Here is a 20421-nt window from a genome sequence, read left to right as displayed (position 1 = left end):
AAGCACCCACAACTTGAAAATGTTTGTGTAAACAACATGACAATACCAATCGGCCCGTTATTATCAATGCTCATTTCCTTGTGTATCGTGTTGCTTTTTAAACAACAGGAAGCAATCACAGTGGTCACCGTTTGTGACGTCACAGGAAACAGCTGATCACATGTTTTTGCAAATGGCGAACGGAATAACTCGCCGATACAGTTGTTTATTTGTCTCTTTCAATAAAGGTAGACACTTGTTAACTATCAATTTATGAACTTTGCAAAACGTACGTAATAGCTATTGGCGATTTCATCTGGGGATTATATATTATAGCTGGGAATTACATATATTGTTAGATCTACATGTAAAGATCGCGGAGTTTACGAAGAACGATCAACTTTGAACATTCAATTGAAAACTTATTATCGGAAGTAGAAACATGCATAACATTTTTTTAATAATGACAACATTGGTGTATAATAATAACTTTATTGATAATTTATAACAATAATGGCTCTAGTAGTGGCAACTTCCAAACTTTCGGGAAGTTGTGATCTATCGGACCGTCATTCAGGCGATGTTTCTGACAGATCACGATCTGAAAAATACTATCATGAAAGTGTATCCCGTGGATAAGCCGACCCCTTTCTACAGAATCTTTTTTCTGGTCCTCAAAATTCGGCTTATACGCGGTCATATACGGTAATGTAAGGACTAGTCATGTATTACAGGGCGTGATGGGTCGGAGGGGAACCGGGGAGGGTCTGCAATAAAGGGACAGTGTCTCGGGGAGGGTTATAAAGAACAATGTACATTATTGGGGAGGGTCATGAAAAAATTAACATTTTATAATAAGATATAAGATTGCTAAGCGATAAATTGCAGAGAGCAATGAAGAACGAAGCATGGTTTATTTCACAATAAAACATTGTTCTATCATGACGTCATTTCTGGAGATTCGAATATGCGCTTGCAACTTGATGATGTCATATATTGGACGATGTTATATTTGAGAGGGGAGCGTCTAGTGAGTTGTTCTCTATAGATGCAGCTGGGGTACGTAGATCAATGCAGTGGCTGAACAATCGCATCCAAAAGCGGGAGAGATTTGACAATCGTCAATGAGAGAAAAATTACAGGTAATCAAAGTGAGGATAGTGAGAATAGGCTGGAAATACCCCCCAGTGCATAAAACAGATTGTCTGATATTTGCCGAGATCGGATTCCATTGAGGGAGTCATCATTATTAAAATACGAGTAAATAATTTTTTAAGGTTGTACACTTCATTATCATACTTAAAGAGGCTGTACATAATGTTGATATATCATATAAGAAAAAAACGACTAGTGGGAGTGGTTTATCTTACAATAAAACACTGCAGGGAGAATAAACCATAAGGGGCACATTTATTTCTTAAACATTAAGTGCTTATCAGGGAGGGTCATGGAATATTTTTTCAATAAATGATCGGTCCCTCATGTGAAGCAAAGTACTAAAAATTTTCATTCATTTAATGTACCTGTTTTTAGTGAATACAATTCATCTGTTAATAACTAAAACATTAGTTACAGGGTATAATCTGTCATACCATATTTGACATAATAAGCGCCCTGCTCTAATAAGCGCTCACGGCGATATTTGTTAATATATTGGCTGTAGTGAACAATCCCAATTAGCACCCCTTCCGATTGATCAGTGTACACTTATTTAATCGCGTATAATACGCCCTCGTGTGTTATATGCACCCTTAATTATGGGCAATTAAATTCTGGAAAATATATCTGTCATGTATGATACCCACAAACTTTTCTGTTGTATCATTTCAGGCTGTCAACATAAACCGCGAAATTTACGATCTTTCAACTGTTTATTTTATCACCAGAATTATAATTCTTATAAGAGCCCCCTATTTCTAATTTTGAGAGCACCTTGGGCGCTTATTACGTCAAATACGGTATTCCTAATTTGAATTTGTTATGTCAAGATTTGTTATAGACAGTGTACAAAAGAGCTGCACCTGAGAATGCTATTACTCCCTGATTGGGTGGTAGTTCTACTGTTACCATACAAATAATCAACTCTTGATAACATATTTCTGTTTGTTGATCTATACAAATGACATGCTAAGGGAAGTTAGTGACTGGTACAAAATGAACTTGTCTGAAGAGACAACCTGTGCATAATGCATGTGTTCTGCTGAGATGTCTGTACTTGATGGAGGTCAGTGCTGTTGAGTGCTCTCTGCAATTTTTATGTTTGGTTTGACTTGAAGTGACATCTGTGTTATCAAACTAGGTGTAGGTTTACAGATCACGCTGCTTGCAGCACTTTGTGCATGGACTGCAAGCTGTATGTTTTAGAACTGTAGATGAAGACTAGTAAATAGGACACCACAAACTAAGTGCAAATGTAATGTCTGCGTCATTTGTAAGTACTGGATCCGTGAAAATCCGGGTTAGAGTAGGTCTTCAGCAACCCATGCTTGTCCTTATAGGCGACTATGCTTGTCGTAAGAGGCAACTAACAGGATTGGGTGGTCAGGCTCACTGACTTGGTTGATGCATGTCATCGTATCCAAATTGTCTAGGTTGATGCTGTGGTAGAGCATCCGCCCGGAGAGCGGAAGGTCTGGGGTTCGATCCCCGACCATGTCATACCAAAAGACGTTAAAAGATGCTATTTATTGTTACCCTGTCTGGCGCTCGGCATTAAGGGGCTAAAACAAGGACTGGTCGGCTCGGAGTCAGTATACTGTGTCTGAGTGGGGTATTCATGTTAAACTTGCGGCATGGTATCTCAGTGAGCTAGCACTACAAATCGGCATCAGTACGGACTAGTACAAGCAGCCACACAAATACACACACACGTGCATGCACGTCGCTATATAAGTGCAATAATCTTGGACGCAACATTAAACCCCATTTCACCTCACCTCACCTAGGTTGATGCTCATGATGTCAATCACACGATTGTCCGATCCAGACGCTATTATTTACAGACCACCATAGTAGAGCTGGAATATTGCTGAGTGCAGCGTTAAACAACACTCACTCACTCACACACTCACTTAATTATTTAATTATTTACGTACATATTTGCCAACATATGTGCATTGTGCACTTGTTGGAACATGTGGGACTGTATGACAAGGCATGTGATGATGATTCCCTAATTGGCTTCAGTGATAGCAGATAGCGGCAGTGTTTCTCACTGACCTCGGTCACTTCAACTGGCATTGTCTTCTATCTTGCTATCTCAGTAATTTGTCAAAGGGGGATCCCAACCACAATAGTGGGGATCACTTTCCCTCCACTGGCTGGGTTTAATTGAAGACATTAAAGCTATCCAGGGGTAGTCTATTGTGTAGGTGACCTTTTGACACACAAGTGACTTGGCATTGTTTTTGGCGACAGTTACCGATCTCCCAACAATTTCACACGATAGTAGCAGCATGGCTATCATATTGTTTCATTTAGCGAGGGTAAGGGACGGGCCATTTGATATTTAGGGGGTGGGGGTGCAAGATATGTTTTTTAATTAAAACTATGAGGGTAAGTGATTTCTCTTAAAAACACCTTGCAAAAATGTTTTGGTTTTTTTTCCTCGTTAAAATCTTCAAATATCAAATTCCAAAGGTCACATCCTGTTTGTTGTTAGGGACACACACAGTTGAGAGTGGTGGGATACATCAATAACACTTTTCATGTTTTGTTTGGATGTGTACGTTATTTCCATACTAATCAGTTCAGCAAATCAGAAGACCGCCTCCGTGGTCTAGTGGTAGAGCATCCGTCAGGAGAGCGGAAGGTCCGGGGTTCGATTCCCGGACGCGTCATACCAAAAGATGTTTAAAGATGGTACTTGTTGTCACCCTGTCTGGTGCTCGCCATTAAAGGGTTAAAACAAGGACTGGTTGGCTCGGAGTCAGTATACTGTGTCTGAGTTGGGTATTCATGTTAAACTGCGGCATGGTATCTCAGTGGGCTAGCACTATAAATGGGCATCAGTCCGGACTAGTACAAGCAGCCACACACACACACACACACGTATAAGTGCAATAATCTTGGACCTGACATTAAACCCCATTTCACCTCACCTACAACTCAGATTGCCTGCTCCTTACAGACTATTCAGGTCTCATCCCTTTGCCACGTACATACCTCCTCATAGTCCAAATTTTGGAAAAATATTTAGGGTGCCAAAATTTGATGTGTAAGATAAACATACACTTAAAAATCTAACAGTATGATGAGTGACGCCTCTTATGTGTCAGCTTGATACACATCTCTGCTTTTGATATATCGTGCCCGGAGAGCAGAAGGTCTTGGCCGAGTGGATAGAGCATCTGCCAAGAGAGCGAAAGCTTGTGGTCTAGCGGATAGAGCATCTGCCCGGAGAGAGGAAGGTCGTGGTCTGTAGGATAGGACATCTGCCCAGAGAGAGGAAGGTGGTGGTCTTGTGGATAGGACATCTGCCCAGAGAGAGGAAGGTGGTGGCCTAGTGGATAGGACATCTGCCCAGAGAGAGGAAGGTCGTGGTCTATAGGATAGAGCATCTGCCCGGAGAGAGGAAGGTCGTGGTCTATAGGATAGGACATCTGCCCAGAGAGAGGAAGGTCATGGTCTTGTGGATAGGACATCTGCCCAGAGAGAGGAAGGTGGTGGTCTTGTGGATAGGACATCTGCCCAGAGAGAGGAAGGTTGTGGTCTATAGGATAGAGCATCTGCCCGGAGAGAGGAAGGTCGTGGTCTTGTGGATAGAGCATCTGCCCAGAGAGAGGAAGGTGGTGGTCTTGTGGATAGAGCATCTGCCCAGAGAGAGGAAGGTGGTGGTCTAGTGGATAGAGCATCTGCCCTGAGAGGGGAAGGTTATTGTCTGGAAGATAGAGCATCTGCCCAGAGAGAGGAAGGTGGTGGTCTTGTGGATAGAGCATCTGCCCTGAGAGAGGAAGGTTATTGTCTGGAAGATAGAGCATCTGCCCAGAGAGAGGAAGGTGGTGGTCTAGTGGATAGAGCATCTGCCCAGAGAGAGGAAGGTTATTGTCTGGAAGATAGAGCATCTGCCCGGAGAGAGGAAGGTGGTGGTCTAGTGGATAGAGCATCTGCCCAGAGAGAGGAAGGTCGTGGTCTTGTGGATAGGACATCTGCCCAGAGAGAGGAAGGTGGTGGTCTTGTGGATAGGACATCTGCCCAGAGAGAGGAAGGTTGTGGTCTATAGGATAGAGCATCTGCCCGGAGAGAGGAAGGTCGTGGTCTATAGGATAGAGCATCTGCCCAGAGAGAGGAAGGTGGTGGTCTTGTGGATAGAGCATCTGCCCAGAGAGAGGAAGGTGGTGGTCTAGTGGATAGAGCATCTGCCCTGAGAGAGGAAGGTTATTGTCTGGAAGATAGAGCATCTGCCCAGGGAGAGGAAGGTGGTGGTCTAGTGGATAGAGCATCTGCCCAGAGAGAGGAAGGTTATTGTCTGGAAGATAGAGCATCTGCCCAGAGAGAGGAAGGTGGTGGTCTAGTGGATAGAGCATCTGCCCAGAGAGAGGAAGGTTGTTGTCTGGTAGATAGAGCATCTGCCCAGAGAGAGGAAGGTCATTGTCTGGAAGATAGAGCATCTGCCCAGAGAGAGGAAGGTGGTGGTCTAGTGGATAGAGCATCTGCCCAGAGAGAGGAAGGTTGTTGTCTGGTAGATAGAGCATCTGCCCAGAGAGAGGAAGGTTGTTGTCTGGAAGATAGAGCATCTGCCCAGAGAGAGGAAGGTGGTGGTCTAGTGGATAGAGCATCTGCCCAGAGAGAGGAAGGTTGTTGTCTGGTAGATAGAGCATCTGCCCAGAGAGAGGAAGGCTGTGGTCTAGTGGATAGAGCATCTGCCCAGAGAGGGGAAGGTTGTTGTCTTGTAGATAGAGCATCTGCCCAGAGAGAGGAAGGTCTTGGTCTTGTGGATAGAGCATCTGCCCTGCAAGAGGAAGGTCGTGGTCTAGTAGATAGAGCATCTGCCCAGAGAGAGGAAGGCTGTGGTCTAGTGGATAGAGCATCTGCCCTGAGAGAGGAAGGTTGTTGTCTGGTAGATAGAGCATCTGCCCAGAGAGAGGAAGGTCGTGGTCTTGTGGATAGAGCATCTGCCCTGCAAGAGGAAGGTCGTGGTCTAGTAGATAGAGCATCTGCCCAGAGAGAGGAAGGTCGTGGTCTAGTGGATAGAGCATCTGCCCAGAGAGAGGAAGGCTGTGGTCTTGTGGATAGAGCATCTGCCCTGAGAGAGGAAGGTCATGGTCTAGTGGATAGAGCATCTGCCCTGAGAGAGAAAGGTCATTGTCTGGAAGATAGAGCATCTGCCCAGAGAGAGGAAGGCTGTGGTCTTGTGGATAGAGCATCTGCCCAGAGAGGGGAAGGCTGTGGTCTAGTGGATAGACCATCTGCCAAGAGAGGGAGGTTGTTGTCTGGTAGATAGAGCATCTGCCCAGAGAGGGGAAGGCTGTGGTCTAGTGGATAGACCATCTGCCAAGAGAGGGAGGTTGTTGTCTGGTAGATAGAGCATCTGCCCAGAGAGAGGAAGGTCGTGGTCTTGTGGATAGAGCATCTGCCCTGCAAGAGGAAGGTCGTGGTCTAGTAGATAGAGCATCTGCCCAGAGAGAGGAAGGCTGTGGTCTAGTGGATAGAGCATCTGCCCTGAGAGAGGAAGGTTGTTGTCTGGTAGATAGAGCATCTGCCCAGAGAGAGGAAGGTCATGGTCTTGTGGATAGAGCATCTGCCCTGCAAGAGGAAGGTCGTGGTCTAGTAGATAGAGCATCTGCCCAGAGAGAGGAAGGCTGTGGTCTTGTGGATAGAGCATCTGCCCTGAGAGAGGAAGGTCATGGTCTAGTGGATAGAGCATCTGCCCTGAGAGAGAAAGGTCATTGTCTGGAAGATAGAGCATCTGCCCAGAGAGAGGAAGGCTGTGGTCTTGTGGATAGAGCATCTGCCCAGAGAGGGGAAGGCTGTGGTCTAGTGGATAGACCATCTGCCAAGAGAGGAGGGTTGTTGTCTGGTAGATAGAGCATCTGCCCAGAGAGGGGAAGGCTGTGGTCTAGTGGATAGACCATCTGCCAAGAGAGGGAGGTTGTTGTCTGGTAGACAGGGCATCTGCCCAGAGAGAGGAAGGTCAAGGTATAGTGGATAGAGCATCTGCCCGGAGAGCAGCTGGCCGCATCATATCAAAAGATTAAGAAATGGTTACCCTGCCTGAAACTTAGCATTAAAGGGTTAAAACAAGGACTGGTCAGCTAGCAGTCTGTATACTGAGTCTGAATGGGGCATCCATGTTAAAGTGAGGCATGGTATCATGGTGGGCTAGCACTATGAAACCTGCATTTGTCCAGGCTAGTACAAGAAGCCACATACACACACAAACGTGCATGCTAGTTGCTACTTTAATGCAATCATCTTGACCGGGATCTTATCCTCTCCATGTGTCTAAAGATGAACTGTCAAAACTTGTGATTCCACAAAAGTACCGGTAACCCTTACAATGAGACTATTCTCGAGTCTAGGTACGACAGGACAACTCCCTCAGACCCATGAAGATCCGGGGTAGAATATGTCTTCAGCAACCCATGCTTGCCACAAAAGACGACTATGCTTGTCGTAAGAAGCAACTAACAGGATCGGGAGGTCAGACTCGCTGACTCGGTTGATGCATGTCATCAATCCCAATCGCGTGGATCGATGCTGATGATGTCAATCATTGGATTGTTTGGTCCAGACTCTATTATTTACAGACAGCTGTCATATAGCTTGAATATTGCTGAGTGCGGCGTTAAACAACACACAAACAAACAAACAAACAAAAGGACAACTCCCTCGACTCACAAAAGTGTCCAAACCAAGCACATCTGAGAAAGAATGCTTTATCCTACTTCCTACTAGAATAATGCCAGTAGGTGCCAAACTATGCTGAGAAAATATGTGAAATATTTAAAAAGCATGTGGTTTAGTTGTTTATCCCCTATGATGAAGTAGACTCAATTGGCACTGGATCAATTTGCATGTGGAGGACAAATGTTTCTTCTGTTTCTTCTGAAAAATAAGACATATTGACTGGCTCATTATCGTCACTTCCAGTTGTACACCTGTAGTAGATCTCACTGTGTATCATGGGGTTTGTAGATGTCACCGTGTATCATGGAGTTTGTAGATCTCACTGTGTATCATGGGGTTTGTAGATGTCACCGTGTATCATGGAGTTTGTAGATCTCACTGTGTATCATGGGGTTTGTAGATGTCACTGTGTATCATGGAGTTTGTAGATCTCACTGTGTATCATGGGGTTTGTAGATGTCACCGTGTATCATGGAGTTTGTAGATCTCACTATGTATCATGGGGTTTGTAGATGTCACTGTGTATCATGGAGTTTGTAGATGTCGCCGTGTATCATGGTGTTTGTAGATATCACCGTGTATCATGGAGTTTGTAGATGTCACTGTGTATCATGGAGTTTGTAGATCTCACTGTGTATCATGGGGTTTGTAGATGTCACTGTGTATCATGGAGTTTGTAGATCTCACTGTGCATCATGGGGTTTGGGGATCTCACTGTGCCTCCTGGAGTTTGTAGATCTCACTGTGCATCATGGAGTTTGGGGATCTCACTGTGCATCATGGAGTTTGGGGATCTCACTGTGCATCACGGGAGTTCTCACTGCATCATGGGAGTTAGTAGGTCTCTAGGTGCATCATGGGAGTTAGTAGGTCTCTAGGTGCATCATGGGAGTTAGTAGGTCTCTAGGTGCATCATGGGAGTTCTCACTGCATCATGGGATTTTTCTTTCACTGTTTTGTTTAGAAAGTTGAACAAGTGGAATTGTAGAAAGGTAATAGTATATTCTGACTAAACAATTATGAAAGAATTGCATCATGTCACTCTTTCAACAATACTCATTGGCTCTTATCTATGTGTTGTTGAGGCGATAACACTGTTAATAAATGCTGGTAACACAGACCTCAGGAGAACATTCTTACAGAGAAATAGGATTAGTTCCTAGTTTCTAGTGACTGGTATAAAACAACATGAACGGTGGGTTTGAATCCCATATTTAGTCTGATCATGATTTTCACTCACTCACTCACTCACTCACTCACTCACTCACTCACTCACTCACTCACTCACTCACTCACTCACTCACTCACTCACTCACTCACTCACTCACTCACTCACTCACTCACTCACTCACTCACTCACTCACTCACTCACTCACTCACTCACTCACTCACTCACTCACTCACTCACTCACTCACTCACTCACTCACTCACTCACTCACTCACTCACTCACTCACTCACTCACTCACTCACTCACTCACTCACTCACTCACTCACTCACTCACTCACTCACTCACTCACTCACTCACTCACTCACTCACTCACTCACTCACTCACTCACTCACTCACTCACTCACTCACTCACTCACTCACTCACTCACTCACTCACTCACTCACTCACTCACTCACTCACTCACTCACTCACTCACTCACTCACTCACTCACTCACTCACTCACTCACTCACTCACTCACTCACTCACTCACTCACTCACTCACTCACTCCAACCCAACCCAACCCAACCCAACCCAACCCAACCCAACCCAACCCAACCCAACCCAACCCAACCCAACCCAACCCAACCCAACCCAACCCAACCCAACCCAACCCAACCCAACCCATCCCTATAACCACTGGTCTTACTGTGGCCCAGACAAGCTTATGTTACAAACAGTCACGATGTAGCTGTACTATTACAGTGGTTTAAAGGTTACATATACCAATACCCCTTCCACTGATGGGTCTTGAGTGCAAGTAGTGGATAGCAACAAAGAGCATTTTATATGCCTAAGGAGAAATTCATAAATACATTAAGAATGTTTATATGTCCGAGATCAGAGACCCTTTGCCATGTTCATAATGGACAGCCATTAACAACCATGATGCCAGGATGGAATGCAGATTGATGTAGGTTAGTATCAGGTTCATAGTACCAGGAAGGGTGGTGTGATGTCTTCAGTCAAGCCAGTGGGCTAGTAAAGCAGTAGACTTGCACAAGTCTCTAAGGAAATGATTATTAGTTTAAATCATAATACCTAGGTTATATGAATAATTAGAATTAGTTGTCACTAAATAACTGGTGTCCTTACTGTCCGCTTGTCTTGACTTGCCTATTATAAAGATAGTACTACTATACATCCATAGACTTATCATTCATTAGAGACCGCCTCCGTGGTGTTGTGGTAGAGCATCCGCCCGGAGAGCAGAAGGTCCGGGGTTCGATCCCCAGCCGCGTCATACAAAAAGATGTTAAAAGATTGTACTTGTTGTTACCATGTCTGGCCCACAGCATTAAGGGGTTAAAACATGGACTGGTCAGCTCGGAGTCTGTATACTGTGTCTGAGTGGGGTATTCATGTTAAACTTGCGGCATGTTATCTCAGTGAGCTAGCACTATAAATCGGCATCAGTCCGGGCTAGTACAAGCAGCCACACATACACGTGCATGCACGTCACTATATAAGTGCAATAATCTTGGACGCGACATTAAACCCAATTTCACCTCACCTCACCTCACCTCATTCAGTAGAGTCTTGTAGCAAGTCAAGTCAAGCATGAGAGATGGAATATCCGTCTGTGTTCGACATATTTGAGCTCCCAACTTTTTTGTTGGCATCATTTTCAGTTGATGTTGTTATCGATACATATCAAAGTTAATGCTAAGTCCCAGACTGGAATATACTATTCAACTTTTGATAGGGATAATCAGATGTGTCAATCTATCGTAATATAGACGGCATATTATGAGAATCAGATGTGTCAATCTATCGTAATATAGACGGCATATTATGAGAATCAGATGTGTCAATCTATCGTAATATAGACGGCATATTATGAGAATCAGATGTGTCAATCTATCGTAATATAGACGGCATATTATGAGAATCAGATGTGTCAATCTATCGTAATATAGACGACATATTATGAGAATCAGTTTTGTGTATCATGGAAAGATTTTTAAAATCCCTATCAAAAGTTGAGTAGTATATTATCTATGTTTGGACGGACAGTTTGAACCACTGCTAGCTGATGTATTACTGATGTCTTAAGCTGGCTTGTGTTTAGAATGAGGAGATGTTAGAGAACAAGGTATATAACATGATGTAATATTTAATACACTACTCAATTTTTGATAGGGATAATCTGATATTTGATTCTATTTAAATATACACCTGACTTATTATTGAATCAGTTTTGTGTATCATGGAACGGAAAAAGTGGAGCAGTGTTTTATTATTCTTTGTTTTGTGTAAATTTTCGAGTTAACAACAGAATTGATGTTCATCTTTTGAAAAGCACATTTCTGGAATGTTTTTTTACTAAATAGGACTGTATAATGCACATCTTCAGAACAGAAATGTTCCTCTGGTACCACTGAGAATCAGTTCACAAATAGGAGTGTTTACACAAAGGGATATAAACTCCACTGACAGATAAATATGTGTTGTATAAATGTTGCTGATGAACATTTGCTGCAAAATCATGACATAAGAAATCTTTCATTCTTTACAAAGATTGTTGGGTCTTATTTTTGCAATTATGAACTTTATTTCCTTTGCACATCATGACTGAAAACATTTGCCTCCTCATGCTTGTCCCATTTGCAGTTACACATGCATGAACCCACACCAGCAATCATAGCTACACATGCATGAACCCACACCAGCAATCATAGCTACACATTCATGAACACTCACCAGCAATCATAGCTACACATTCATGAACACTCACCAGCAATCATAGCTACACATGCATAACCCACACCAGCAATCATAGCTACACATTCGTGAACACTCACCAGCAATCATAGCTACACATTCATGAACACTCACCAGCAATCATAGCTACACATTCATGAACACTCACCAGCAATCATAGCTACACATTCATGAACACTCACCAGCAATCATAGCTACACATTCATGAACACTCACCAGCAATCATAGCTACACATTCATGAACACTCACCAGCAATCATAGCTATACATGTATGAACCCACACCAGCAATCATAGCTACACATTCATGAACACTCACCAGCAATGTTAGCTACACATGCATGAACCCACAACATCAATCATAGCTACAATTCATGAACACACCATCAATCATAGCTACACATGCATGAACACACCAGCAATCATAGCTACACATGCATGAACACTCACCAGCAAACATAGCTACACATGCATGAACACTCACCAGCAATCATAGCTACACATGCATGAACACTCACCAGCAAACATAGCTACACATGCATGAACACTCACCATCAATCATAGCTACACATGCATGAACACTCGCCATCAATCATAGCTACACATGCATGAACACTCACCAGCAATCATAGCTACACATGCATGAACACACACCAGCAATCATAGCTACACATGCATGAACACTCACCAGCAATCATAGCTACACATGCATGAACACACACCAGCAATCATAGCTACACATGCATGAACACACACCAGCAATCATAGCTACACATGCATGAACACTCACCAGCAATCATAGCTACACATGCATGAACACACACCAGCAATCATAGCTACACATGCATGAACACACACCAGCAAACATAGCTAACCATTCATGAACACTCACCAGCAATCATGACTTGTTAAGTCTACATTACTTTAGCAATTCTAGATTTCTTGTTTCACAAAATGAAGAAATTATCGTGACTGCTTCCGTAATAATCTATTATAATAAAAAAGACAATTATTTAACAAATGAATATTGATAGATAGCTTTTTTCAGAGACTAAAAGTCAGTCTAACAGAAACATATTTGTTGCACTATGATCAAAGCTTCAAAACCAAGATATAAATGTTCTAAGATGACAATACATGTCAAATGTAACCATGTTTCCTTATGGCATGGACTGGAATTGACTTCTATGTCAATATGCATTTGTCCAGCATTCTTAGATGTCATCTAGTTTAATCAGAAGGAAAAGTTTGTGGGCAGCAACAACTGACAATAAGATAATAAATTATCTCAAATTACATTTGAATCACAAATAGCGTACAGGACTTATCAACTCCAGTGACGTGTAAGCTTCTTTCCTTTTGCCCCTCACCTTTTACCTGGTTCCCACAGGTAGATAACGAGTTGACCTCAATAGGACAGGTGAAACTGACTCACCTGACGAGAATCTACATCCATCAGATGGAATAACTGCCATACAGCAAATACCTGTGTGAAGTAAATTTTGCACCTGAAAAAAAAGATTCTCAAAAGGATCATTTGGCTCAGTTGTGTTATATAAATTCTTATCCATCTGTTTTATTTTGAGGCATGCTGGTGGAGAAACTAGATGTAGACAGTATTTTTCCAAGTTGGGGGCTCATATGATTTTATCTGTGGCCCCACCTATGAATAACCAAAGTAAATCAGGTATCCACTATCAGCACCATCATAATAAACAGGTGAATAACAGGCAGTAACAATACCATTCCAGCTTGTCAAGCATGCTATATTGTGTGTCAACCTCTGATTACAAGTTCTCAGGGCACTGACACACATACTCCATTGGAAAATTGACCTCAAATGTTAATTACCAATAGATATCAGATTTGCAGGGTTTTTTTAGAGAGTGTTTGATCTTTCCTCTACACTTACGTAAAGTAGCCTTGCTGTACAGTGTACCAGATGTTCCCAGTGAGGCCACAAGACAGTGCTGACAGTTAATAAAGGGTTGGGACACTTTGGAGGTTGCAGGTGTTAAAAGACTTGGTGTCCGACATTTTGTATGAGAATAAACAAAGCTACAGGTGTCATGTCAAGAGTCAATATTGCCTTCAGCTATATCTGTGCACACAGAAACAGGGCACTAAAAATGAAATGTTCACACTCAAATCAAATGCTTGAAATACTTGCCTTTTTATGGGCAGTTCGAAGTGTTTTTCCTATGGTAAATTGTTTACATGATAAAATATGATTGGGGTTGGACTCTCCTTGGGGTTAACACTTGACATTTTGATTGTCTTGGCATGAAATGGTTTGGTTTGTGTATTGTTGAACACTGCACTCAGCGATATTCCAGCTATGTGAAGGCAGTCTGTAAAAAATCAAGTCTGGACCAGACAATCCAGTGATTGACATTACGAGCATCGATCTAGACAATTGGGATATGATGACATGCATCAACCAAGTCAGCGAGCCTGACCACCCGATCCCATTAGTGGCCTCTAACAACAAGCATAGTCGCTTCTGAAGCATGGGTTGCTGAAGACAAATTCTAACCTGAATCTTCGCAGGGCGCATGATATTGAGAGGTGTATGTTAACTTGTTCATATCCCTTTGGGAACAGTGCTTTTCTGTCAAATATCATCTCATAAGATATTGCTTGAAATCACAATTTTATCTTGAAGGAAACTAACATTCCCTGATCTTGCAGATAATATATGAAAGCTTGCACAAGGGCCAAAGGAAGAAATATGTTGATGTTCTACTTGCGTGTTAATGTGCCCCGCTGGTATGGCTGTTCCTCATGCTATCAATCACTTGTTTGCTTGTTGAGGATCTTACCTAGTGCAATAGGCAGTCAGTACTTTTGCGACCCCCCCATCCACACACACACACGTTTTGCATTTTTTATTATTGAAAAAAAGATTGGTAATTACTATCGAGATTTCAATGATATTTACGTTTTGCGTTTCATTACATCTCTCTCAACAATTTATATTTTAACCTGTCTTATTTATTAAAGTATTGTTAACGAACAATTGCAACACATTAGTAGTTCATTCAGTTGTTACTCCTTGTTTAATAAATGAACATGTTACCAAATTTGTCGTAAAAAAATTGACAAAGGTGGGACACTTACTAAAACCATACAAGACGATGTCAAAAGCCGAATGAGAGAGAACAAAGTTTGTTCAAACAACAATGTAACTAAAACTTTTGCAGACTATGTGACTCAATGATAATAGTGTTTTCCGTTAAGGTAAGCATGTTATTTTAGTGTGCTTAAAAAGATTACCTGTGGATTGGTCTAAAAGTTGGTGGGAGGGCACTTCCTGGAGCAGGGCAATCTATACGGTGAATACGGTAGTTGTATATCTTGTGGAGGTTTTGATGATTATTATTTCTTTGTGGTAAGGTATACATTTGAGATTTTCATACGTTTTTTCAATCGAACATGCTCATAATCCCTAACTTTTACTTTTTTTCTGGGGTAGCCGAGTGGTTTAACATTCACTCATTCACTCACTAACACCGAAGGCCTAGGTTCGATTGCCCACATGGGTTTAGTGTGTGAAGCCTATTTCTGGTGTTCCCCACTGGGATGTTGCTGGAATATTGCTAAAAGCAGTGTGACTCACATTTTTTCTAAATCCTATCATTCATTATGCTCCCATTTCTAGTGTCTTCCACACTGATATTGCTGGAATATTGCCAAAAATGGCATATCACTCACTCACTCACTCACTCACTCACTCACTCACTCACTCACTCACCTCACCCACCCACCCACTCACTCACTCACTCACTCACTCACTCACCCACCCACCAAGCTATAAAACTATATATTTCCTCAGATTACCAGGATGGATATTGAACTGGAAATGTCCTCTCCAGATAATATACGCTTTATTAACTCTCCAGATAATATACATGTTAATAAAGCGTAAACAGAAATGTCCCATCAGTTAGGTTGTCGTTATGTTTGTTTTATTGTGACTAAATGTTTGTTTTATCATGACTTTATGTTTATTTATTTTTAGTGGCAACGGCAAGCTGGCTTCCTGGGGTGCTATCCTTGGCTTTGTGGTGATGATGTCATTAGATGTGGGACTTGGCTGAATGACTGCCAGGATTCACAGAGCATGGTAAGAAAACAGGACAGGGCTCATAGATACCTTTGGTCATATTCAACTAGTCCGCAGCTCTTTTTGGACTTGTGATTTATGTTTGTTTTTTGTTTGGTTTGTTGTTTAACGCCGCACTCAGCAATATTCCAGCTATATGACGGCGGTCTGTGAATAATCGAGTCTGGACCAGACAATCCAGTGATTGATATCATGAGCATCGACCCCCGCAATTGGGATCAATGACATGCATCAACCAAGTCAGCGAGCCTGACCACCCGATCCCGTTAGTTGCCTTTTACGGCAAGCATGGGTTGCCGAAGACCTATTCTACCTCGGAATCTTCACGGGGTGGGATTTATGTAAATCAGCTACATTTTGGGAGAAAGACAGTACAGTAAACTCTGTTTACAATGAACACACTTATAACAAACCTACAAATATAACAAACTTATGTTTTGACCACGGCCATTTGCTGCATATATACTGTACGTATGCTTATAACGAACTACGGTTATAACAAGCTAATATTAGTGGTCCCTTTGAGTGACCGTAGTTTACAGTAGTCCCGTTAAGTTTTCACTTGCCTTGGATTTCCAGACTAGTTGCCGTGTCCAACCCTGCCGGACTAGTAACAAGATGGTGGAACATTTGTCATAATCTATATTTATGTCTTCTGAAGAACCTCTCCCACACTCTATTATCTCCTTCCATCCTTTCTCCTCTCCCTCCCTTTCCCTTCCTCCATTCTCTCCTTACCTCCTTTCTCCTCTCCCTCACTCCCTTTTCTCTCTCCTTCCCTCCCAACTCTCCTTTCCCTTCTCTCTCTCTCTCTCTTCCCTTCTCTCTTCTCCCCTCTCCTCTCTTTATCTCTTTCTCTCTCTCTCTTCCCTTCTCTCTTCTCCCCTCTCCTCTCTTTCTCTCTCTCTCTTTCTCTCTTTCTCTCTTTCTCTCTCTCTTCCCTTCTCTGTCTCTCTCTTTTTCTCTCTCTTTCTCTCTCTCTCTTCCCTTCTCTCTTCTCCCCTCTCCTCTCTCTTTCTCTCTCTCTTCCCTTCTCTCTTCTCCCCTCTCCTCTCTCTTTCTCTCTCGTGATCTTTCTCTCTCTCTTCCCTTCTCTCTTCTCCCCTCTCCTCTCTCTTTCTCTCTCGTGATCTTTCTCTCTCTTCCCTTCTCTCTTCTCCCCTCTCCTCTCTCTTTCTCTCTCTCTTCCCTTCTCTCTTCTCCCCTCTCCTCTCTCTTTCTCTCTCGTGATCTTTCTCTCTCTCTTCCCTTCTCTCTTCTCCCCTCTCCTCTCTCTTTCTCTCTCTCTCTCTCTTCTCCCCTCTCCTCTCTTTCTCTTTCTTTCCCTCTCTTCCCTTCTCTCTTCTCCCCTCTCCTCTCTTTCTCTCTCTCTTTCCCTCTCTTCCCTTCTCTCTTCTCCCCTCTCCTCTCTCTTTCTCTCTTCCCTTCTCTCTTCTCTTCTCTCTTCTCTTCTCCCCTCTCCTCTCTTTCTCTCTCTCTCTTCCCTTCTCTCTTCCCTTCCTCCTCTTTCCTTCCCTCACATTTCTTCTCTCCTTCCCTCTCGTCTGTCCATCCCTTCCTCCATCCTTCTCTTCCCTCCCCTCACCACAGATTCCAATATTCTATAAAATGTAATGTAAATTAAATTATTTAAAAAATACATAAATTGAAGCCTCCAACATAATGTTGCACAAATTAGAAATCCCGAGAAAGGTTGTCATACATGTTTTCCCCACTCAGTTTTAAGTAACTTCCTTTTTGTGCAGATTGCACAATATTACAATATTGAAAATCAACCTCCTCCACCTACACTGGAGCCGAGGCTGGTGTCCATTGTCACATGTCCTCTTGAAAGAGCACTCCGCTGTCTCCACTCCTGCAAATGTCACTGGCACATCTGATGATTCTGGCATTTTTCTCTTTCCCTATCACTGCCTAATGTGTGTTGAACATGATTTTACCCTGCACAAGTTTATTTCCCTGGAGTTTTGGGTGTATTTTCTTTTGTGTATCAAATTAAATTACTGATTTAATTTTTGTGTAAAATTTATTTTTTGAATTGTGAAATCTCTTGGGTATAAAACAAATTCAGTATTCTCGCATTCTAGTTATGAAGACTTGCCAAATGGTCAGTGAGGAACACAGCCTCGTATATATACATGTTGCAATGTTTAGGAAGATTGTTTTTAAACACTTAATAACTACATTCTCAGTATTGTAATATATAAAATAAAGTGAATTAATTGTGATTTCCCTTCGTTACCTCGTTAATAGACCTTTGCTTCATGTTAGTAGATCCGGGTCAGAATAGGTCTTCAGCAACCCGTAAAAGGTGACTGATTGTCGTAAGAGGCGACTAACGGGATTGGGTGCTCAGGCTTGCTGACTTGGTTGATGCATGTCATCATAACCCAATTGCATGGATCGATGCTCATGATGTCAATCACTGGATTGTCTGGTCCGCCATCATATAGCTGGATTATTGCTGAGTGCAGCATTAAACAATAAATAAACACAAAAAATGTTCAAAATTGAAGGAAATATCCTACTCAGAAGAAGTTTAAGAACACTCAAACTTTTTCATATGACCATAGTTGATCTGTCACTACTGGGTATTGCAACACAGTTTTCCATTTGTAGGTGTTCTTTAACTTGTTTGAGTAGTATATGTCAGTGTGCACTTTTTGATTTATTTGACAAAGTTAAGGTAATGATATCTTTCATGCTAAAATGTTGCCTCTGTATGTCTCTCTTTAGTTGAGTAGACCCGTGAAGATCTGAGGTAGAATAGGTTTTCAGCAACCCATGCTTGCTGTGAAAGGCGACTATGCTTGTTGTAAGAGGCAACTAATGGGATCGGGTGGTCAGGCTCACTGACTTGGCTGATGCATGTCATCGTATCCCAATTGCGTGGATCGATGTTCATGATGTCAATCACTGGATTGTCTGGTCCAGACTCGATTATTTACAGACCGCCTTCATATAGCTGGAATATTGCAGAGTGTGGTGTTAAACAACAAACAAACAATACAGTGTGTCTGGCCCAATATGTTATTGGTTGTTCAGCTATGTCACAGTGGCCTATAAATAATCTAGTCTGAGCCAGACAAACCAGTGATTGAGGTAATGAGCAACACCCCACTCTGAAAAGGTACAATGCATGGCATGCCAACCAGGTCACTGACCCTGACCACCCAATACAATTTGTCCCCTCTTACAACAAGCAACAAAGTGCAAGGGACCTATTCTAACCCGGATCCTCTTCAGGGTCTGAGCTCTATAGAAGCATGGTGATCCACTGTAGTTCAGATAGTACAGTTGAAATATAAGGACTTAGAAATACCTAACCTAGAAAAGGTTAAACACTTAACCACACACCAGCTAACAAATTAAAACAGGTATCAAATCTTGTCAAGATCTACACGTGTACTGTGAACCTAGTCCTGCACCGTAACTGTGGAATATATGTAGATTATGACCCAAAAAACTATCCAGATTTAGCCAGCTCTATTCCAAATCAGCATCAGGAAATACCTAACCTAGAAAAGGTTAAATACTTAACCACATACCAGCTAACAAATTAAAACAGGTATCAAATCTTGTCAAGATCTACACGTGTACTGTGAACCTAGTCCTGCACCGTAACTGTGGAATATACCGTATTCGACGTAATAGGCGCCCAGGGCGCTCTCAACATTAGAAATAGGGGGCTCTTATTAGAATATTATTTTGAGTTGAAATATCGTAAATTTCGTGGTTTATGCTGACAGCCTGAAATGTTTATATACGACAGATATATTTTTCCAGAATTTAATTGCCCATAATTAAGGGTGCATATAACATACGAGTGCGTATTATATTCAAATAAATAAGTCTTGTGTACATTAATCAATTGGAAGGGGTGCTAATTGAGATTGTTCACTAGCCAATATATTAACAAATATCGCCGTGGGCGCTTATTAGAGCAGGGCGCTTATTACGTCGAATACGGTATGTAGATTATGACCCAAAAAACTATCCAGATTTATTTAAAAGCAAGTCTAGCCAGCTCTATTCCAAATCAGCATCAGGAAAAAAATTGATTTTTTTATTTTAGTTGAGAGTAATGTTTTGTATAATTAAAGATTTCTTATGTTGTATGGTAGTCTGATATAAACCTTGTCACACCTTTGCCTTTCAAGTTTGAAGTGTTTCTCGGTGTACATGTGACAGAGAATGTTATTGCTGTATATTAGGTTGTCCCTGTGTGTTTACCCATAAGGAGAGGTATGTGGTATGCAATGGAAGGTTGATGTGTCAGATAAAACTTGCTGCTTTGTCTGAGGTCATTAGAGTGCAACAGTGTAGACTGTAGTCCTACAAATATGTTTTTAACCTACAGCTGTCCTTAACAAAATGTTATATTTGGGATAACACTTTCTTAGTAAAGTACAGATTCTAGTACTTTTTGGGGTTGAGTCATATCGAGACCTGTTGTCGGACTTTCATTTTTGTGAAAGCCTCCGTGGCTGGGTGGCTTAGATCGGTGACTTTGTGTGCTGTCGATTAGGTGCC

The 20421-nt window shown here is 42.1% G+C and overlaps 1 protein-coding gene across 1 annotated transcript in view; it reads left to right on the top strand.

Annotated features, from left to right (window-relative positions):
- LOC124137213 (zinc transporter ZIP11-like) overlaps positions 1-20421 on the top strand; it is a 69029-nt gene that overhangs the window by 28387 nt on the left and 20221 nt on the right. The window contains exon 9 of the mRNA XM_048392412.1: positions 15784-15888. Within this exon, the coding sequence (XP_048248369.1) occupies positions 15784-15862 (79 nt within the window). The 3' untranslated portion in view covers positions 15863-15888. The remainder of the gene's footprint in view (positions 1-15783; positions 15889-20421) is intronic.

This window comes from Haliotis rufescens, unplaced genomic scaffold, assembly GCF_023055435.1.
Source record: "Haliotis rufescens isolate VD_foot unplaced genomic scaffold, xgHalRufe1.0.p SCAF_11, whole genome shotgun sequence".
NCBI lineage: Eukaryota > Metazoa > Mollusca > Gastropoda > Lepetellida > Haliotidae > Haliotis > Haliotis rufescens.
The sequence above is the reverse complement of the archived record's forward strand: the minus strand, read 5'-3'. Positions and strand labels throughout refer to the sequence as shown.